This window comes from Schistocerca serialis, chromosome 6 (genome assembly GCF_023864345.2).
Source record: "Schistocerca serialis cubense isolate TAMUIC-IGC-003099 chromosome 6, iqSchSeri2.2, whole genome shotgun sequence".
NCBI classification, from domain to species: domain Eukaryota; kingdom Metazoa; phylum Arthropoda; class Insecta; order Orthoptera; family Acrididae; genus Schistocerca; species Schistocerca serialis.
In genome coordinates this window covers 645,732,785-645,757,087 of record NC_064643.1, presented here as the reverse complement: position 1 = coordinate 645,757,087, position 24,303 = coordinate 645,732,785, and the positions used below count along the sequence as shown (strand labels likewise).

The following is a 24,303-nucleotide window of genomic DNA, read 5'->3' as shown; positions in this document are numbered from 1 at the left end:
TTGCCCAATGACTTAGTTGTTTACATTTATTGCACAGAAATTTTTGTTTTATTTGCTCTTTAGACATTTCTTCTGTTTGTTAGAAATGATAAATGCAGTAATGTCCATTGCATTTTGTTCACACAATTCAGTGGTACAAAGTTTTTCAATTTGTAAGTCCAAACTCTGACTTTCCACTGGTATTCACCCATTTAATATTCTTCTAGATGACATGTTTTCTTCGCGTTTCATTAAGTCATCATTTAGACCTGCAAATAACTTCTCAGGTTAGCCACATGTGTGCTAATATCTTCTGCTTTGTTGTGTTTGACCCGAAAAAAGTTTTCAGTTAACAAGTTCAAAAGTTGTATGCTGCTACATTCAAATTGGGCACATAGTTTACCCATATTTCTTTATCATTTTTCCACATCAACATAAGTTCAGCAACTGGTTTGCTTAGCACACTTGCTATTAGACTTGCTACTTTCAAGTTATTCTTTTGCCATTCTGCATATGCTGCCTTCTGTTCAGTAGTAGGATCCTGAGGCAACACAACAGGTTCGCACATCAGATAACAATGTCTTCGAGTTCCTCTGAACAGAGCGCCATAGACGTGCCATTTCCATTTTGCCCAATCATCAGGCCCTCCAGATTTATCTATATTCATGCTATAATCTCCATAATCTTGTGCCAGCACACATTGATTGAATCAATTTTTATGCCAAGAAAGCTGTATTTTGTTCTTTTCACATTGTTCTGTGTTCATAACCTGTTGTAAATTATAAAGTCTGCAACACAGTTTTAGTTACAGATGGTATATTTTTTCAGAATAGAGCTTTAAATCATTACTTGAATGATCTTCAATACAGTAAATGCTAAAACATTTTCCCTTTTATCACAACATTAGTACTGTAGTCACAATCACCTCTTCACCTCTGCGTGACACCATGCCTGTATTCCTCTGGTGATGGGTAGTTAGGTTACCACTCAGTCCCCAAATTGCCAGTTTCTGTGGCTGCTACCCTTCAGACAGTGTCATCGTGAACTTTCACTAGAATCACAGCCACTGTCCATGTATCAGCCACTCCAGAAGGCCCAGCTTCCATAGCTCATCACCACTACTGACGATCGTGGGCTTCGTCATAATGGCATCTGCTATGCATCATTACAGAAGGCCATTTCAGTTGTACTCATGTGCAGAACTTTGTCCTCCAAAACTGTACTGAGTTAATTGTGAATAAACAGACAGTTGTTACTTCAATGCATGTGTTTAAATCACACACTTGACACACCACTTGGCCAAGGCTTACTATACCCATTCTATGCTTGTATCATCTTCCCATTACCCCTCCAAGTCAAGATCACTTTTTAACCCTATCAGCTGGCATGATTTGGAAATCCCAGTAGTTAAGTGTGTGTGTTTGTTTAGCTCTGAAGGATGGCTTTGTGCAAAAATGATGTTGTTTTATTTATTTTTCTCTCTTTGCTTCTTCTATTTGCTAAGTAGTGATTTAACTTCTGTAACATATTATACCTCATCTTGGATTTCCCAACAAAGGAAAATTAGTTTATAACAGTCTAATGCTAGTTATCAATGGTTTGTAACAGCTTCTTCACTTTGTTCATATGTATATTGACTTGTTTCACATCCTTGAAACCTCTTCTCCATGTTGAGATCCACAAAACACAGAGAATGAATTAATGTTGTGATTTCTTGCTTGGATTTAGCATTATTTATTTGCCTAATAAAGACTTTCTGTTCTTATTTACTAGCTGAGATCCAGAAGCTCCAAAGTGAGAAGAACATAAATAATGGGCTGCCATATACTGATTTCCAAAAAACTGAAATTGAACAGGTAAGTATTTATATTAAGAAGCAAAACGGGAGTAAAAGGATAAAATGAGTTAAACAATATTTTGATCTCAAAAATTCAGTTTAGACTGTGCCAAAAGATAGTACTCTAGAACGTAGACTATGAAACAAAAGTCCATATACAAATGAATGTAAATATATTTTGATATGAACTAATGCACTTTTGCTGTCACACAAGATGTTGATGGTGATGATAACAACAGTAAAAATATTTTATTCACGACCAAATGATTCACTCCATATGTACAAAACATCAGTTCCTGATACACAACAAATTCTGCTGAATATGTAATTGATTAATATCTGGTAAGATTACTCATAAACATTTTGCGGTTATTTACATATGTTTTTAAAACACTTCTCATTGTGCATGTAACTTATATTCACCTAATGTGTAAAAGTGCTTTTGTAGAAGGAATTTCTTAAGCTGATATATAAGCTTCCCTGTGGTGATAGTCATAAGTATAGGGGGCAGTTTATTGGCTGATTTTAATCCTGCATGTTGTGAACCTTTTTTGTAGAATACTATTATGTGGCTGCTAAAGTAAAATTTTTCTTTGTGACATTGTGTGGAATTTTGATTTTATTCATCTCGTGACGTACATTTGCAATCCATTTGGTTTGTGTACAGGAGACATGTTAAAAATTATAATGGTTTTTATACTAATAAATAATAGGACTAAAATAAATGCCCCCTATACTTATGACTATCACCACAGGGAAGCTTATATATCAGCTTAAGAAATTCCTTCTACAAAAGCACTTTTACACATTAGGTGAATATAAGTTACATAATGCATAACACTATAATGATATTTTTTGGGATATGTAAAACAATTTATCCCTCTCAAATTTCCAGTGACCTGCTTGAATTCATCCACTGAGTAATAACATTTCAGTGCCTGATATAGCTTTCTTTAAGTGGATTTAAATTCATCTGCATTAACTTGTTCTCTTTTAATTTATTATAAATTTTCATCCCAATGTATTGTTGCCCCTGGGCATACAGTTTGAGGCCGTTGGTGGTAAACATAAAATTTTCTTTGTTTCTTGTATCATGTGAATGAACAAAAAAGGATGGCAGAATTCATGTTTTTAAAAATTTTTCCCATTTCATTGTGGCGGGCTGTTACAGCAACTGGTTTAAAAGTGTTTCAGAAGAAAAACTTGAGACTGATTTTGTTCTGCAATAATGTTTTTAATTTTGCTAAATAATGGGTGACATGGTTCTTTATGATTTACAGTGCACATATTTTTGAATTTTTTTTTTTAGTACTTTTAAAATCTGCACTATATTTATTGAGATACCCTCAAGAAACACCACCTTACGTAATAATGGATTCAAAGTAGATTTATATACTAATTTTCATGTGTCCATGTCAGTTGCAGTAGATAATATTTGCACTGCAAGTGCAAAGCTACTCAAGTTGTTTGCTAGGTACACAACTTGTGCCTGCTAGCTCAAATTTTTAACCAGAGTTAATCCTAAGGATTTGACTGAGGCAACTTCTTCTATATCTTGGTTGTTGTAAATAGTCTTAATTGCTCACAGTTTGAGTGTCTGGTTTTGAATTGCATCATGCAAGGTACTGAGGATACCAATCACAGACTTAGGAATTTTTTTCCAAGTCCTGATTTTCAACTAAGGCAGAACTATCATTTTCGAACAGAACTGATGGGGAGCTAATATATAATTGTACGCCAGTTACATAGAAGAGAAATAGGACTGGGCCTATTATGGAGTCTTGTGGAAGTCACTGAGATTTTTTTTCAGTCACATTTAAATAGATGCTAACTCTTTGATTTCTATTTGATAAGTGGGATTTGAGCCACTGCCTCTAATTCTGTACTTTTCAAGTTTGTAAATAAGCAGTGCATGTTTTACAGAAAATAATGGTGCCACATTATTGCTCTTGTCTAATGATGTACTTATTTTCTCAATGAAACTGTTCACGGCATTTGTGGTATTTTTCCATTGTGTTGTGTTGCTTTATTAACTTTGGTGGGTATGCCATCCCAATGTGCAGAGTTTTTGTTTTTTAATGCTAGGATTTCATTTTCTACAACCTTCATAGAAACTTTTGTAAGGTGTTTGGCCAAAAGGATTTACTTTGTTGTGATAATCTGTTACATTTACAGCAGACTTTGCTACATTTATAAAGAATTCATTAAAGCACACTCATATTTGAGTCAGACTTACAATAATGTTTCCTTCAATATTAATTTTTGAAATTTCTTGGTTACAGGCTTTAACGCCTTAACTCAGATGGAATGACTGGCCACACTACCTTTGTCTTATTTTTATGGTTTAAAATTTGCCACTTATTTGCCAATTGTTTTGCTGCCTTAACAATTCTTTTAAATATAATTTACAGGATATAACATGTTGAATGAAATCAGCGTCTTTATTATATTTTAATTCTCTGCAAAGTTGCCTTTTCCTTTCACTGGAATTTTTATTCTTTGAGGGATCCACTGTAATCTATTTGTAACTTTGCTGCTGCAGAGTCTAGGTGAAAATGTTTCATAAAGACACCAAGAAAACTATTTAGGATTTTTTAAAATTTTTCTTCACTTGACTTACAATTATCAGAAGACTATTTTTTCTCTTTTAGCTTATTACTAAATATTAATGAGTTTTCTTTGCTAAAGGTTTTCACATTTCTGCCTGTGGCAGCTCAATGAACAATGCATAATTATATGAAATACCTAAATGTAGATAAAATTTACACACATCTTTATTCCTTGGTAGTTTCAAAGAAAATCAATTTGAATGAATATTTCTTTACCAAGTCAGTGAATCTTGAAGTATAAGTACTATCACATGTGATTGATATCAGCAGCTATTAGATTTTTTTTTTCTCTACAGAGGTCTTCTAGCATAAACTTAGATAACAACAATTCTGTTGTTAACCTCCCTGGGATTCTGTATATTGAAACTACTATAACATTTACTGGTAAGTCCACTATTTCTACACAACAGCTGTAAAACAGACATTATTCATTTAAATAATTAAAACAATTTCTGGTTTCATAATTTTTATCACTATGCAGAAACATACACCAACCTCCACCTAACTTGTTTTCTCTGCAAAAGCTGCTTCCCAACCCGAAATTCCCAATTTTGTTTAAAATTTTAATTGTGTTCTCAGTAAAACAATGCTCATTTAAACAAACAGCTCTAATATTTGCACATTCTGACAGAATGATTTCCAATTTGTCTATTTTGGAGTTTGTTTGAAGTGTCAGTGTTTAAACCAATTATGTTCCAGTACATAACATTTCTACTTTGACTATTACTTATACGCTGCAGCACATTTATTGCCAGATAATCGTTTGGTTCTGTCTTTCTTATTTCTACAGAAGTTTTTTCACCCCATCACTGCTTACCAGCCCTTATTTTCTATAGCTTGGCGAGATCAGTGGACATATTGCTTAATTTTTTAAGCCTAACCTATTAAGATGTTGACCATCTTTGGAAAGACACTTTGCACTTAGATATTTATTGGGATCAATGAAAATGACTCCTAGTTTATTGCATTGTTCTTTAATATTGCCATTTATTCACTGCACGTAGTTATCACTCACCAATATCCTTTACACAGTGCCACTGATTATTATTCTGGGACTTATGTAGAGGCTTCTGGACATTTGGATAAGGTTCCTTGTCTATTTTACAATTTCTTCTTCACTGTTGCTTTGAAGGGAATTTATTTGCTCTTGGATAAAAACAACTTTTGGGTTCCTGTTATGCTTATCTGTTACACTTCCTCTTGAATTTAAGATGTTGTTTAAATGTTCATGCAACTGATGCATCCTGATGCCTGGTCAGACATCAAATGTCGATTTTGGTGACATGTTTTTTAACAATGAGTAATCTATGATAAAAAATTGATTTTCTGTCTTACTGTGATGCTTCTTTTTGTCTTTCGTGTACGTTATACTGGTCCACTTATATTTGTTTAGTTCTTCCATATCTTCAGTTTCTTTTTCTTCCGTAATGGTAACTGGGTTGTTTTGTGATTGATCAATTATATCACTCTACGCATTTGCTGATGTACATCTATTTACCATCAGAGTTTTTTCACAAATAAGTTTTCACATTCTGATGCAATATTTTCCTGCTTTATCAGCATCACTTCTTTTTTCAGAGCATCAGTGTTACCTTGAAGAACACAAATAATTTCACCTTTAGAACTTAACGTGCATGTTAATCGCATATTATGCCACTTATACAGTTGAGGCATGTCCACTGAATATTGTCATTTATAAATTTCAGACACATTTTTGCATACTTAAAATATAACCAAAAATTGAACTTGATGCACTGAATTCCTTTGACTACATATTTTTCACATTTCCTGCATGAGGAACCATTTCATTTCAACTAACTGTGGATCATTGTATCACTGCATAATCTTCCTGGTGCCATTCTGCCTACATACCATGCCATGTCCTTTCAAAGGGACCATCCCAGCATTTGCCTTGAGAGATTTAGGGAAATCATGGAAAATATAACTCTGCATGGGTGAACATGGATTTGAACCATCACGCTCCAGAGTACAAGTCCAGTGCGTTAACAACTCCATCACCTTGCTTGGTACAAGGTTCTGGAAACAGCCCACAGCATTATTCCTTGTATTTAGCTCCACAGATTCATATAGCACTTTTTCGAAGAATTCCTAGCTTATAGAGATTTGCTTTGGTTGTTGCCCCCAAATTTCTATTCCACAGTTCAGGTGTGAGGAAAATAAAGTGTGGTGTGCTGTCTTTAGAACTACAGTATTTTTGGAAAACTTGCTATCATTAACTGCAAATATATGCTTAGATAAATTATATGCTAAAGAGCTATCATCCACATCCCATTTCAGACTGCTTTGAATGGTTAAACCAAGGAATTTACACAAATTTTTTTTCCATTTCACTATCAAAGTACAGTTTATTTTCATTGAGTCTGTTGTTGTTGAACTTCATGAGATGTGTACTACTGATGTTTTCATTTAGGTGGCTTTCATTTAAATATTGGAAAATTCCAGTTGTCACAGTATTGCAATGGGTCTGTGGTGTCAATAGGTCATATCGACCATGAACAACATGATCTCTGACTGAGATCGGACAGTCAAGCCGCCATGTTATTCTAGCACTCTGCATTTATGTCTCTTGCTGTGTACATGTGTATGACTGCTGTGGAAATATATATTTATGTGCAGATATTTGTGGGACACTTTGTTCAGTATACCTGTACACGCATCCCATTTCCATACTGGTGACCCTGAAGTTTGCACGTCTTCCGCAACTACCGCGCCGAGTGTTGTAGCATCAACAGGTTATATGCATGCCACCATGGCTGCCTCACCCAACTCTTTGTTCGAAGATTTGGAAGCTCCACAATGATCGCCGGACCTTTTCGTTCCTTCACCAATGACCATTTCTACATTAATTCACAGCAATTCGTGATCTCCAGCCACATTAACCTCAAACTTTGTCACTCTACAATGGTCGAGTGCTACATTGCTAACACAAACAATGGACTCGGGTTTCGTGTCGCTGGACTGTGCTCGCCAACATGTGAAGTTTGAAGTGAACAATATTCAGAACTGTGTACCTACTGATCGATTGTATGGTGCTCAAAGCGATCTACATTCGCACACGTACTTTGACTCTCAACGGGGCGCAACGACAGATATTGTAGTGCCGTGTGCAGTGCTGCCATTACCGCAAAACACACCCGGACACTATCAACGGTAACCTGGTCTGGTTTTGCCTCATTTGCAAACTAATATAGGACATTTTAATGGGCACAATTCTCCATTCTCACCCCCCAGACCGATTGCTCAAGTTTTTGACCACGTTGGTTCGAGTGCATCATTCGGTGTTTTGCCTTCCAATGGCATCTTACCACACCGAAGTGACTTTCTGCTGGTTCCACCGGTCATTTATAGTCTGACCTCATGGGGCATGTCTTCAGCATGTGCGGAGAACTCAAACTTTTGTCATACTCCCTCCTGCCACCCCTCCACATTCGCAGGGGCCCCCGGTTCCGGCCGCTCAGCTGCTCGCCTCTCCCACAGCACCGCCTATGTCTGCCACACCAGCCTTCCGTGTTATTTCTGAGGTGGCTCAATCCAAATCAGTGGCTGTAGCCTACAACCCAGTTTAAGGAACCTCAATGCCTACCGTGCAACTGCCCGTTCCCACGGTACCGACCGTGTCAACCACGTGGTGTTTTCGTGACACGTCAAGGACAATGTCCACAGTTGCTACAGACATTTTTGCCAGTAACATACCTGTGCCTACCATGCCAGCCTGCTGTGTAGCCTCTCCCATCATGGACCTGATGGTTTTCCAAGAGAAACCAAAGCCGCCTTCGTCCCCACCTCCAAGTCGTCTGCCGAAGCTGCCACCCTTATACGAGGACAACCCAGTGTCATGATTTGGACTTGTTGATCATCTTTTCGAGTTTCATCGTGTGTCAAATGACAACTCTAAATTCCTGTGTCTCGTCACGCACCTTCGTAATCATTCAGACTTAACTTGTGATCTACTCCTCTTGCCACTGCCTCCACTGAAATATGAGTTTGTGAAGAAGACGATCATTGAACGACTCGCCTTCTCACCACAAGAATTAATCATCAAGATCTTGTACGAGGAACACCTGGGGGACCGAACCCCATCACAACTCTGGCACCACCTTTGGTTACTTGTGAGTGAGCATACCATGCCAGGCATCACCTTGTGGGTGGTGTGGTCTGCCAAGCTGCCTACTGACCTACAGATCCACTTGCTTTCCAACACACTCCTTCGAGCCAATTGGCTCTCATCTCCACATCGTAGACCAACTGTGTTCATTGCCAGCCAGCTCACCACTCACGGCTAGTTGGCACAACTGCTCCTGCCTACCGGCCTTCTGCTGGCAGGGCAGGGCTCGCTCTACCTCCACACCTTCTACATCACCTGGCAGCATCCGCTCACTCTCTCCACCATCCGAGCACTCCAGGATCACCCACACGCCATATGTACCGGTATACATGCCAGAACAAATTGACGAGGACAAGCCTCCTCCATTTCCGCAGTCACCACCACCACCACAACATCCGGCTCATCCGTACTGCTTGTACCAGAAGGTTTTCAGCGAGGACGCTAAGAAGTGCCGGTTACCTTGCAAACACCGACCACAGGATCTAAAAGACACTGAGCCTTGTGGGGAACCCCACGGGCGTCCTCATACATTGCACTCCATCCACTCGTCTACCTTGCTGAGCAGTCGTTTGTACGTGACTGACATTTTGTCACGGCTCAGTTTCCTAGTTGACACTGGTGCTGACGTGTCTATCATACCTACATCGATGGCTCTCCCCGTCTTTTCACTGAAGAGGTCACTTCTACGAGCTGTCAACGCATCAACATTACAAACCTCAGGCTCTGTCAAAGTTACGGTGCACCTATCTCATTCTGTGTGTTTTCAGTGGACTTTCTACATTGCCAACATTGATGAATCAATTCTCTGTATGGATATTTTGTCCCATTACAAACTCTCTCTGAATGAATTTCAGGGTTCAGTGCAACACCAGTCCACTAACACTCAGATACTGTGCTCCTGCACTTATGTTCTCCACTCTGCTTCTCTCGTGACATGTGAGTTAGTACGCGAGTGTTCTGCCCTTGTGGGTGACATTGCGACCTGTGTAACTAATCTACTGTTAGAATACAACTCAGTGGAACAGCTGGGACAACGCTGAGCTGAAAAACACATCGCACACACCTACAACGAGCTTGTCACGGCTCGTAACTCGCTGCTAAAACTACAGTCCACAGTTCTGCCACCTAATCGAGCTTCTAATGCCTACACCAGCTCAGACACTCATCAGGTTCGTCCAAACACATTAATTGTGTGTGACGATTCGCTTCCGGTAGACTCAGCACCACCGATGCCCTCGCCACGTTCAGTGCCCTGTGTTTCAAACAGTGCTTCTAATGACAGTCGTGCGCACAACGCAACCATGCACACTGCTCAAGCAGCCGCTCTGCGTGTTGATAAACATTCCCCCTCTCTCACGCGCCAGTTACGTGACTTGGCAGCCATCACTGTTCCATGCGCGATGCCAACGCCACTCTCGCCCGCACCGGTTATCAAGTGCAAGGTTGACAGCAGACACTCACCGCGCGTTCTGACCTGCTCCTTGTTGCATGTGCAGCCGCCCTCTCCACACAAGCCACGCTCACGTACTAGGCATGTGACTTTCGGGTTGCCCTTTCCCACTTGCGCTAACGGCTTCACCTCATCGTGCCCTACTTGTCCAAAAACTTCACGTCAGGGCAATGATCAGTCTCGTGTGCAGTTCTCAGTTTCTTCCATCACTGACGGAACGACGCACAAGATAGTTACCGCCGCTGGCCCTCCTATTAGGCACAAGGTTAGACGCCTCAACCCTATTAAGTTCCATGCGGCCAGGCAGCAAATTAACCAACTTTTGGCGGCAGGTATCCTGCAACCGCCAGACAGCAACTTGTCTTCACCGATTGACCTCACCCTCAAACACAATGGTTCTTTCCGAATGTGCAGTGATTACAGATGTCTAAATGCTCGTACCCTCATGGATATTACCCCGTGCCTAACATACATGATTTCACTCATATGTTATCGGGCGCTGCAATCTTCAGTGTTATTGACTGTAAACGTGCCTACCACCAGATTCCCATAGCACCGGAAGACATCCCTAAAACAGCTATTACCATGCCGCTTGGTTTGTTCCATTACAACTTCATGCCATTCGGCCTGAAAAATGCAGCGCAAACGTGGCAGTGATTCGTTGACTCCATCTTATGACAGTTCAAGTTTTTGCTTTGCATATCTGGAGGAAATACTCATTTTCAGCAAGTCGGCTGAGGAACATAAAAATCATTTATCTGTGGTCCTCCAGACCTCAAAATCCAATGGCATAGAGGTCAACAAAGACAAATTCCAATTGCACCAGCCTTCTGTCACTTTCTTGGTTACACTGTCTCCACCGATGGAATGCAGCCTCCCAAATCTCGTGTGCAGGCCATCATGTCAGTGCTGTCCCCTGGTACTTGCAAAGAACTCTGATATTTCCTGGGCACAATAAATTACAAACGTCTTTTGCCTCCGTGCAGGCCCCACTGACAGACTCACTGTCGGGTAAACAGAATTCAGGACTCAAACCCGTTCGCTGGACTGCACCTATTCTGGAGGCCTTCAATGCACTAAAGACTTCTTTAGCTCATGCACTGACACTTGTCCACCTCGACCCCTCGGCCAGGTTGTTCATAACTGCGGACGCCATTGACACCGCGGCGGGAGTGGTACCACAGCAACGCAAGGCAGACACAGTTTCCCCTCTTCATTTCTTCTCTAAAAAACTATCAACAGCTCAGAAGAAATACTCCGCTTTCAATAGAGAAATCCTTGTGGTCTACCAGGCTGTCAAACACTTCTGCCTCACGTGGAGGGTCGCTCGTTCATCATCCTCAATGATCACAAACACTCGCAGATGCATTCTGCAACCCCCCCAAGGACCCACCCCCTCGGCATTTCCACCACTTTGATCTAGTCTCCCAATTCACAACCGACGTTTGCTACATCAAAGGCATGGACAACATCATCCTAGATTTTTTCTCGTGGATCAATACTATTTCACGCATCATAGACTTATCCAACCTGGCCACCCTACAAGCCTCCGACGAGGAATCTCAAGCTCTCCTTGTGGACTCTCAAACATCCCTTGTGTTTACCAAAGCTAAATTCCCTGGTGTTGTGGATGAGGTGTGATGCTACTCTTCTACCGGTACCTTATGTCTGTCGCTCCCGCCCCCCCTTGTGCCGGCAGGCCTTCGATGCGCTGCATAACTTCGCTCACCCTGGTGTCCACGCCACTACATGGCTCGTCTCCAAGCGTTTCGTTTGGAAAAATATAAAATGGGACTGTCAGACCTGGGCACATAGCTGCGTCCCCTGTCAACACAACAAAATTGGCTGTCACCCCACCAATGGGCAGGTTCGACATTCCCCCAGGACGATTTCGCCATGTACTTATCGATCTTATTGGTCCTCTTCCACCGATGGGGGGCCACAGATACATTCTATCCACAATCGACTGCATGTCCTTCTGAGTAGAGGCAGTTCGTTTACATAAAATCACGGTCGAGACCGTGGCCAAGGGTTTCATATTCGCATTGATTACTAGTTTCGGTTGTCCGACCACCACCACCACCACCAATCAGGTTCGGCAGTTTGAGTCGACCCTCTTCACCATTTTATGTAACATCTACTGGCATAAAGAAAATTCATACCGCAGGCTACCACCAACAAAGCAATGGGTTGGTAGAACGGTGGCACCACTCACTGAAAACAGCCCTCAGGGCCACGACTACCTCTGGTCCGAAGCCCTTCCATGGGTGCTCCTGGGCCTCCGCTCAGCTTTCAAGCCTGACTTATAGGGAACTATCTCAGAATTCGCTTTCGGGGAGAACTCCGTCCTACCAGGTGAACTCATTCAGCCTCAGGTACCCAAAGATTTCCCCCCCTGCCCGGATTTCATAAATCGCATGCACACTCATTTCAAACATGCGCGCCTGCACCCACCTATCAGCCACTCCCCACCGGACACTTACGTGCCAACTGCTCTCAACACTTCTCCCATGTGATGCTGAGAGATGATTCGGTCCGACAACCACTACAACCACCTTATCTCAGCCTCTTTAAATTCCTCCAGCAGCTCGCTACAACTTTCGATATCATCGTCAAAGACTCTCTCCAAACTGTTTTGTTACACCAACTCAAAGCAGCATTTGTGGACCCCGATGCCCCCCTGCTGGACCCCAATGCCCCCCTGCTGGCTCAGTCAGATTCTTCTAATGACTCTTTCACCAGTCTCTCTCCTGCTGTGGAGTCCAACAACGTTTATCCTTGGGCCACCACGCCAATTTTTTCACCCGATGCCGCCCCATCGCCAATCGCCGGTTTCTCGGATATGTCAACCTCCACCCCGTGTGTGGGTTTCGCAGCTACCTCAGCGATTACGGAGACACCCTCTCCCATAGTCACCCTGCTCTGCAACATACCCCCCACACCGCATGGACGACATTTCCATTGTAACTCTCGACGACCGAGTTCACATTCTACTCACAGACACCATGACCTCGCCACCCGATGATCAGCTAAACTTCAGTGTTGCGCATATGCTCACTCTCCCTCGTGAGTGCGACCCAACAACAATCCATGCCTTCATCTTGCCGGACGGCTCGGTTAGCATCTGGGCTTGCCACAACTACACCCTGCCATCCACCGTTCCGCTCCCCTGCTCACGGGCCAGCAGCCGCATCATCTGCCCTCGCTGGCTCAATGACTTCGAGGTGGACCTGCCTGCCATCGTTCCGCCTCTGCATCCCACCCCGGTCGAGGTGGAGGTCCCAGTTGTGCACCTACCATCTCGTACGACCACCAACAGCATCAATGCCCACATTGTCTCCAGCCAAGACTCACTTGTTGTACTCCGTACTGTGGGGGAGGGGGAGGAGGGGTGCTGTGTGGTCATAGCAACCATGAACAACATGATCATTGACTGAAATTGGACATTCGAGCTGCCATGTTATTCTAACAGTGTGCATTTATGTCTCCTGCTGTGTACATGTGTAGAACTACTGTGAAAATATATATTTATGTGCAGATATTTGTGGGGCAGTTTGTTCAGTATACCTCTACACACATCCCGTTCCCATAGGTCTGTAGTTTTTTAAATGATTGATTTTTAGGCATGATGGACATATCACCTGCATTCAGAACTACTTAGGAACTTAGAGAATAATATTGCATGTCATTTGCCTAAATCAAAAACAGAAGAGGGCCATATACCGATCCTTATGGCACAACATATTTTATTGTAATATTTTTAGATTTGTGAACACCATTCCAAGTTTTAAGCAGTAGTACACTCTGTCTAAAGCTTTCTCAAGGTATTGTAATGTTTGAAAACTATGACAGATTCCAAACACGTAAATCAACTAGCACTGCAACAGTGCAGTTAATTGCAATTAACTGCACTGTTGCCGTGAACAGTGCAGTTAATTGCAATTAACTGCACTGTTGCAGTGCTAGTTGATTTATGTGTTTGAAATCTATCATAGTTTTCAAACATTATATTTATTGACAAAAATTTATAATTTTGTTGTAGATGACTTTTTCAACTATTTTGGAGAAGACAGGAAGCACTGAGACTTATCTGTAATTTTCAGTTTTGTATTTGTCAGATAGCGTTAGTGAGCCAGAGTGAACAAACTCTTGGGGAGCTGTTATAGCAACAAGTCAAGTAGGACTACTCATCAAAAAACAAAAAAATATAACACATGTAAGTAAGCACAGCTAAATCAGGAAAGAGGGAAGGAGAGGGAAAGACAAAAGGATGTGGGTTTTAAGGGAGAGGGTAAGGAGTCATTCCAATCCCGGGAGCGGAAAGACTTACCTTAGGGAGAAAAAAGGACAGGTATACACTTGGACACACACCCATATCCAACCACGCATACACAGACACAAGCAGACATTTGTAAAGGCAAAGAGATTCGGCAGAGATGTCAGTCGTGACAGAAGTACAGAGGCAAAGATATTGTTGAAAGACAGGTGAGTTATGAGCAGTGGCAACTTGAAATTAGCGGAGGTTGAGGCCTGGCGGATAACGAGAAGAGAGGATATACTGAAGGGCAAGTTCCCATCTCCAGAGTTCTGACAGGTTGGTGTTAGTGGGAAGTATCCAGATAACCCGGACGGTGTAACACTGTGCCAAGATGTGCTGGCCGTGCACCAAGGCATGTTTAGCCACAGGGTGATCCTCATTACCAACAAACACTGTCTGCCTGTGTCCATTCATGCGAATGGACAGTTTGTTGCTGGTCATTTCCACATAGAAAGCTTCACAGTGTAGGCAGGTCAGTTGGTAAATCACATGGGTGCTTTCATACATGGCTCTGCCTTTGATCGTGTACACCTTCCGGGCTACAGGACTGGAGTAGGTGGTGGTGGGAGGGTGCATGGGACAGGTTTTACATCGGGGGCAGTTACAAGGGTAGGAGCCAGAGGGTAGGGAAGGTGGTTTGGGGATTTCATAGAGATGAACTAAGAGGTTACGAAGGTTAGGTTGATGGCGGAAAGACACTCTTGGTGAAGTGGGGAGGATTTCATGAAGGATGGATCTCATTTGTGGTTAGATATGGGTGTGTGTGCGAGTGTATACCTGTCCTTTTTTCCCCCTAAGGTAAGTCTTTCCGCTCCCGTGATTGGAATGACTCCTTACCCTCTCCCTTAAAACCCACATCCTTGTGTGTATGATTGTGTTTGTTTGTGTGTCTATCGACCTGCCAGCGCTTTTGTATAGTACGTCACATCATCTTTGTTTTTAGATATATTTTTCCTGCGTGGAATGTTTCCCTCTGTTATATTCATAAGCATAGCTAAATATGCACAAAAGCACGTAACAGTTGAAGTCAAGTTCATTGAAGTCAAGTTCAAGTCTGATGATCAGTTCAAGTCAATGGGAAGTTATTATAACCAAATACCTACTGATGAAAATGAAAGAATTTCTAATGACACCAGGTGCCTATATGACATCAGGGATATGCTCAAGTCTGAAGATATACTAGTTTCTGCAAAAATTAAATATAAAATGTTATTATACATTCCAATGTCCTTTGTGGTGCAGAAAACTGGAAACTTACTAAAAGAGAGATGCAAAAGCTTCTTGAAAGAAAGGTTAAGAGAAGAATGTGGGCCCAGTGAGAGATGGAGATATTTGGTGAACAAGAAGGAATCATGAAATTTTTTGAGATTATGAACCTGCCCATTTATGAGATTATGAACTAGCCCAATGTTTTATAATATTAAAAGAGCAGACTACTAGAATGAGCAGGTCATGTTATCTGTATGCAAGAAACCCAGCTTCATAAGTAAACGTCCATTGCCCATATAACAACAAAAAGATCCCTGGGTAGTCCAAGAAACACATGGGAAGACAATATAAAGAAAGATATGGAAACATTGAATGTAGTCAGTTGGAAGAAAACAGTTGTGGAGAGAGTGCAGCAGAGACCGATTGTTGATGCAACACTTACTCTACAAGCCCACTGACCACTGGATAAGTAAGTGGAGGAGATGGTGATGATGATTATGGATTCAGAGAAACTAAACTACTATGGTCATCAATGACAGATTCATCACCCGGGGCAGATTCTGTATACTCCACTTGTCTGTCTCTAGAGTAAATATCATGTGAAAGTGTGAGAATGTTTTCTAAATAGCTTGCATCGAGGTGGGATGTGGGTACCATCTCAATACGTACCTAATGGGATGTGGGAAACAACATAAAAACCTTATCCCGGCTGGCTGGCTGACCAGACATCATTATTTGTTGTAGCTTCCAATTGAATAAGTAATAATCAGTGCTTGTCATTACAAGTACAAGGACATCTATTTAAACCAAAGAGAAATAGAGTCATACAGAGATATTATAATAAACACTTCCACTGTGCCATGACATCCTCCACACCCTAGACAATCTCCAATAGTATAACCACTTGGATTGGTTTGGTAATATCTCTTTGCTCTAGAGTTGTGAACTTCATCCCAGAAAATTCATAAGTCATTTACTCTCACCCTTTTCCACTTATGTTGAGGCAAGACATCTTCTCGGAGAAGGGCAATGTTGCCAGTTCTAATCTTCTGGCTTCTATCTACGTTCTGAAATTGATGAAAGCTCCTTAGTAACAGTAAATAGTCTTTGCTCCAATGATTCCAGATGTTTTACATTAGTTTTTGCTGGAGCTTGAGTTCATCCTCTTCCTAAATGATGACAGCCAGGCATCTGACACTATCCCATGTTCAAGAAACGTCTGTGTGACCTAGGACTGCAGCAGTGGCAAATTTTCCAAGTGCTCAGCCTCAGACAGCAGTATTTAAACCCCTGGGCCAGTAGAGCAGATCATCGAAACAGCAGTGCTGTGTCTTGTGCCAACATTCTACTGACACAGTCATAATTGGTACAGCCAGGCTATGCTGTGCCACATGATGCTGAGCTTATGACATAAATGCTGCTGGGCTGCAAAAAACTGACTGCCATCTCACCTCCACTGATCAACCTGCCACTGCCTCATGCTTGCCAGCTGCTGCTCTCCATACAGTGATAGACAGTTGACTCTGGGCAATGCTGTCACCCATCACACTGCTAGAAGACACTGCTGGCTGCCCCTTGTTGATAGTAGAGCTGTCTCGAGTGCTTCACTCACCTGCTAGCTCATCAGCATCTGCTGAGTTGGCATTCTCCAAGTAAGCAGCATGCCTTCCGGATGTGCACATAAACCACTCATGTGTATGCTACGCTTTCTGCTCTGATGCAGAGACAACATGGGCTGGTGCAAGGACATGCACATATAATTGTTCTACTCTAATGGAATAACAAAGAATTGTTGTGTTCACTGATGGTTTTGCTGCAGCCACCCACAATGTCCTCCAGTCTCCTATGAAATCTTATAAATGTAGAACACTCCAGGTGGTAGTATACACTGCCAGACAAACACAAAAACAGCTTCCTCCATCCAGTAACGGTCATTGCACAGTCTGCCCACTACATTCTGGAATCAGAAGTGGAATTTTTTGAAGACTGATTGATTGACAGAGAATAAGCAGGTCCACTTCATTCTAGTGAGAGAAGCAGATGGAGACTGCAGTAGTGGCTTCAATTGAGTGGCAGTAATATATTTAAGTAGCAGCTCCAGTTTTGGATTTTCGCTTGCGGGATCCTTGTATTGCTATTTGGGGAGCAAAATAACTGATGACGGTTGAAGTAGAGAGGATATAAAATGTAGACTGGCAATGGCAAGGAAAGCGTTTCTGAAGAAGAGAAATTTGTTAACATCGAGTATAGATTTAAGTGTAAGGAAGTCGTTTCTGAAAGTATTTGTATGGAGTGTAGCCATGTATGGAAGTGAAACATGGACGATAAATAGTGTAGACAAGAAGAGAATAGAAGCTTTCGAAATGTGGTGCTACAGAAGAATACTGAAGATTAGATGGGTGGATCACATAACTATTGAGGAGGTATTGAATAGAATTGGGGAGAAGTAGTATTGGAGGGCAGTGTGGAGGGTAAAAATCGTAGAGGGAGACCAAGAGATGAATACACTAAGTAGATTCAGAAGGATGTAGGCTGCAGTAGGTACTGGGAGATGAAGAAGCTTGCACAGGATAGAGTAGCATGGAGAGCTGCATCAAGCCAGTCTCAGGACTGAAGACAACAACAACAACAACAACAACAACAACAATCCTTGTATCTTTGTATCCTTGCGTTCTAGTGTCCTGTGAAATGAAATGAGCTTACAGCATTGTGGACCGGGAGTCCCCCATTTGGGGAAGTTGGCCGCCGAGGGCAAGTACTTATTGCACTCGACGCCACATTGGGCGACTTGCGCATCGGAGATGGGGATGAAATGATGATGAGGACAACACAACACCCAGTCCCGGAGTGGAGAAAATCTCCAGCCTCAGCTGGGAATCAAACCCGGGCCCCTTGGCATGGCATTCCACCGCAGTGACCACTCAGCTAACAGGGGTGTACTCCAATGTCCTGTTTTTCACTATGTTCGGTATAGGCTCAGTTGTAATATTAGGTAAAGACCCAAGGGCTGAACCATTAGCATCTGTGATATGCACACAGTGTAATTTACCAGTACATCCAGCTCTGTCCACTGAATTGCATGATGTAGTTTACTGGTTATGCCATCAGAAAGAGAATTATGCCAGACAGCCCAGAAAGAGCATGTAGTTAAGGCAAGGAAAGCCATGGGTACTGAGAAAGCTTAAGATAATGTAAGTAATATGTAAATAAAAGCCCGGATTGTATTATGTACAACAATCCAGGCTTGTATTTACCTATTACTTACACTATCTTAAGAGAAGAATGTGGGGCCCAATGAGAGATGGAGATACTCGAAGAACAAAAAGGACTCATGAAATTTATAAGATCATGAACGAGCTCAATGTTTTATAATATCAAAAGAATAGACTACTAGACTGGGCAGGTCATGTATGCTGTTATCTGTATGCTAGAAACCCAGCTTCCTAAGTAAACATTCATTGCCCATACAACAACAAAGTGATCTGTGGGTAGCCCAAGAAACACATGGGAAGACAATATAAAGAAAGATATGGAAACTTTTAATGTAGTCAGTTGGAAGGAAGCAGCTCTGGAGAGAATGCAGCAATGACCAATTGTTGATGCAGCACTTAATCTACAAGGCCACGACCACAGGGTAAATAAGTGGTGGTGATGGTGATGATGATTATGCATTCAGAGAAACTATACTGTGGTCATTAGTGTCAGGTTCATCACCCAGGACAGAATCTGTATACCCCACTTGTCTGTTTCTAGAGTAGATCCCATTTGAAAGTGTAAGAATGTTTTCTAAATAGCATGTATCTGAGGTGGGATGTAGGTACCACCTCAATATGTGCCTAGTGGAATTTGGGAAACTACATATAAACTTATCCCGGCTGGCTGGCTAACCAGCCATCATTATTTGTTATAGCTCTGAGTTGAATACATAATAATCACTGCTTGCCATTACAAGTACAAGAACATTTATTTCAACTAAAGAGAAATAGAGTCATACAAAGATATTATAGTAAATAATTCTACTGTGCCACGAAATTCTCCTCATCCAGGAGCCACGCAGAGTGGCTGCGTGCTTAGAAGCGCCATGTCATGGATTACGTGGACCCCTCCCACCGGAGGTTCAAGTTCTCCCTTGGGCATGGGTGTGTGTGTGTTTTTTTTAGCGTAAGTTAGATTAAGTTAGTTTAAGTAATGTGTAAGTCTAGGGACCAATGACCTCATCAGTTTTGTCCCTTAGGAATTTACAACCACGCACAATTGGCTTAGTAATATCTCTTTGCTACAGAGTTCAATGAACTCCATCCTAGCAGAGTCATTTACTCTCACCCTTTTCCACTTATGTTGAGGCAAGACATGTTCTTGAAGAAGGATAATGTTGCCAGTTCTAATCCTCTGGCATCTATCAACGTTCTGAACTAGATGAAAGCTCCTTAGTAACAGTAAATAGTTTCTGCTCCAACGAGTCTAGATGTTTTTCATTAGTTTTTGCTGGAGCTTGAGTTCCTATATGATGACAGCCGAGCCTCAAGCACTAGCCCCTGTTCAAGAAACTTTTGTATGACCTAGGAATGCAGCAGTGGCAAATTTTCCATGTGCTCAGCTTCAGACAGCTGTATTTAAACCCCTGGGCCAGTAGAGCAGATCATCGATACGGCAGTGCTGTGTCATGTGCCAACATTCTACTGAGACAGTCATTGGTACAGCTAGACTATGCTGTGCCACATCATGCTGAGCTTATGGCATAACTGCTGCCGGGCTGCAAAAATGTGACATCTATCTGACCACCCACTGAGCAACCAGCCACTGCCTCATGGTCTGAGGCACAAATGGACAACTGGTTCCATGCTGCCTCCCAGCTGCTGCTCTCAATGCAATGGTAGACAGTTTGACTCTGAGTTATGCTGTTATCTATCCCAATGGTAGAAGACACCTCTGGTTGCCTGTTGTTAATAGATGAGCTGTCTCGAGTGCTTCACTCACCTGCTGCCCCATCACCATCTGCTGAGCTGGCATTCTCCAAGTAAGCAGCCTGCCTTCCAGCTGTCCACATACACATCTGGGATGTATGCTATGCATTCAGCTCTGATGCAGGGACAACATGGGATGGTGTCAGAATATACACATATAATTGTTCCACTCTAATGGAATAACAAAGAACTGTTATGTTCACTGACGGTTTTTCTGCAGCCACCCTTAATGTCCTCCAGTCTGCTTTGCTGTCTTATAAACCCAGGACACTCCAGGTGGCAGTCATACGCCACCTGACGAACACAAAAACAGCTCCCTCCATCCTGTAATGCTTATTGCCCAACCTTCTGTCTACATTCTGGAATCGGAAGAGGAATTTTTTGGCTACTGGTTGATCAATGGAGAAGAAGTAGGTCCACTTCATTCCAGTGAGAGAAGCAAATGGTGACTGTAATTGTGGCTTCATTTGAGCAGCAGCATTATAGTTAAGTAGCTGCTCCAATTCTGGATTTTCACTCAAGGAATCCTTGTATCTTTGTATCCTTGCATTATTACTGTCCTGTTTTTCACCATATTAGGCATAGACTCAGTTGTAATATTAGGTAAAGACCTAAGGGCTGAATTGTCAGCATCTGTGATATGCACACAGTGTAGTTTACAAGTACATCCAGCTTCATCCATTGGATTGCATGATTTAGTTTTCTGGGTATGCCATCAGAAAGAGAATTACTCCACAAAGAGCAGAGACAGCATGTACTTAAGGCAAGGAGAGCCATGGGTACCAAGAAAGCTTAAGATAGTGTAAGTAATAGGTAAATACAAGCCTGGATTTTTTGAAATAGACACAGAATGGAATATACACCGCAAGGATAGGATAAACGCCAATGGTGGAGGAGTATTTATAGCAGTAAAGAATTCAATAATATCCAGTGAAGTTATTAGCGAATGCGAATGTGAAATAATCTGGGTTAAGTTAAGTATCAAAGGTGGGTCAGATATGATAGTCGGATGCTTCTATAGACCACCTGCATCAGCAACTGTAGTAGTTGAGCGCCTCAGAGAGAACCTGCAGAATGTCGTGAAGAAGTTTCGTGATCATACTATTGTAATAGGGGGAGACTTCAATCTACCAGGTATAGAATGGGATAGTCACACAATCAGAACTGGAGCCAGGGACAGAGACTCTTGTGACATTATCCTGACTGCCTTGTCCGAGAATTACTTCGAGCAGATAGTTAGAGAACCAACTCGTGAAGCTAACGTTTTAGACCTCATAGCAACAAATAGACCGGAACTTTTCGACTCCGTGAATGTAGAAGAGGGTATCAGTGATCATAAGTCAGTGGTTGCATCAATGACTACAAGTGTAATAAGAAATGCCAAGAAAGGATGGAAAATATATTTGCTTAACAAGAGTGATAGGGCACAAATCGCAGAATATCTGAGTGACCACCATCAAACGTTCATTTCTGAGGAAGAGGATGTGGAACAAAAATGGAAAAAATTCAGAAACATCGTCCCGTATGCCTTAGATAAGTTCGTACCGACTAAGGTCCAAAGCGAGGGGAAAGATCCACCGTGGTATAACAATCACGTACGAAAGGTACTACGGAAACAAAGAAAGCTTCATCATAGATTTAAGAGTAGTCGAATCATAGCTGATAAGGGAAAGCTGAACGAAGCGAAAAAGAGCGTAAAGAGAGCAATGAGAGAAGCATTCAACGAATTCGAACATAAAACATTGGCAAACAATCTAAACAAGAACCCTAAAAGGTTTTGGTCATATGTAAAATCGGTAAGCGGATCTAAATCCCCTATTCAGTCACTCGTTGACCACGATGGCACCGAAACAGAGGACGACCGAAGAAAGGCAGAAATACTGAATTCAGTGTTCTGAAACTGTTTCACTGCGGAAAATCGTAACACGGTCCCTGACTTCAGCCGTCGCACGGACGCCAAAATGGAAAATATTGAAATAAACGATATCGGAATTGAAAAACAACTGCTATCACTTAGTAGCAGAAAAGCATCCGGACCAGACGAGATACCCTTAAGATTCTACAGTGATTATGCTAAAGAACTTGCCCCCTTTCTATCAGCAATTTATCGTAGATCGCTGGAAGAACGTAAAGTACCTAGCGACTGGAAGAAAGTGCAGGTCGTTCCCATTTTCAAGAAGGGTCATAAATCAGATGCGAATAATTATAGGCCTATTTCGCTTACGTCAATCTGTTGTAGAATAATGGAACATGTTTTGTGTTCTCGTATTATGACGTTCTTAGATAATACAAATCTCCTTCATCATAACCAACATGGATTCCGCAAACAGAGATCATGTGAAACTCAGCTCGCCCTATTTGCCCAAGAAATTCACAGTGCCGTAGACACTGGCGAGCAGATTGATGCCGTATTCCTGGACTTCAGGAAGGCATTTGATACGGTTCCGCACTTACGTTTAGTGAAAAAAATACGAGCTTACGGAATATCGGACCAGGTTTGTGATTGGATTCAGGATTTCCTAGAAGAAAGAACACAACATGTCATTCTTAACGGTTCAAAATCTGCAGATGTAGAGGTAATTTCGGGAGTACCGCAGGGAAGCGTGATAGGACCTTTATTGTTTACAATATACATAAATGACTTAGTTGACAACATCGGTAGCTCCGTGAGGCTATTTGCAGATGACACGGTTGTCTACAAGAGAGTAGCAACATCAGAAGACTCGTACGTACTCCAGGAGGACCTGCAGAGGATTAATGCATGGTGCGACAGCTGGCAGCTTTCCCTAAACGTAGATAAATGTAATATAATGCGCATACATAGGGGCAGAAATCCATTCCAGTATGATTATGCCATAGGTGGTAAATCATTGGAAGCGGTAACGACCGTAAAATACTTAGGAGTTACTATCCGGAGCGATCTGAAGTGGAATGATCACATAAAACAAATAGTGGGAAAAGCAGGCGCCAGGTTGAGATTCATAGGAAGAATTCTAAGAAAATGTGACTCATCGACGAAAGAAGTAGCTTACAAAACGCTTGTTCGTCCGATTCTTGAGTATTGCTCATCAGTATGGGACCCTTACCAGGTTGGATTAATAGAAGAGATAGACATGATCCAGCGAAAAGCAGCGCGATTCGTCATGGGGACATTTAGTCAGCGCGAGAGCGTTACGGAGATGCTGAACAAGCTCCAGTGGCGGACACTTCAGGAAAGGCGTTACGCAATACGGAGAGGTTTATTATCGAAATTACGAGAGAGCACATTCCGGGAAGAGATGGGCAACATATTACTACCGCCCACATATATCTCGCGTAATGATCACAACGAAAAGATCCGAGAAATTAGAGCAAATACGGAGACTTACAAGCAGTCGTTCTTCCCACGCACAATTCGTGAATGGAACAGGGAAGGGGGGATCAGATAGTGGTACAATAAGTACCCTCCGCCACACACCGTAAGGTGGCTCGTGGAGTATAGATGTAGATGTAGATGTAGATGTATGAATTTAGTAGTCTGTACTACTGTATCTGATATGTCTTTTGTGAAGTAGATTGAAAACTGGGAATAGGTAAATTATGTGTTTTTGTTATATAGTGAATGAACTTTTAGGTGAGACTTACAATACATTGAACATATGCTGTACCACTGTAATAGTAGAAACTTAGTGTGTTTAATTTAATAGGAAACCGTGATATCTTTTAGTGCAATATTTTGATTATTTAGTAAAGTGTGTACTAGAAAATAGGACAGTCTGGAGTATGACAATCACAAGGGCAATAGTTAGGGAATACCACATGGGGGGGGGGG

General features: G+C 42.0%; 1 protein-coding gene across 2 annotated transcripts in view; it reads left to right on the top strand.

Moving 5' to 3' along the window:
* LOC126483636 (myosin-11-like) overlaps nucleotides 1–24,303 on the top strand; it is a 239,549-nt gene that overhangs the window by 158,251 nt on the left and 56,995 nt on the right. For both annotated transcript variants that reach the window (XM_050106692.1, XM_050106693.1), the window contains exon 6: nucleotides 1,753–1,835. In XM_050106692.1, coding sequence (XP_049962649.1) covers nucleotides 1,753–1,835 — 83 coding nt within the window. The remainder of the gene's footprint in view (nucleotides 1–1,752; nucleotides 1,836–24,303) is intronic.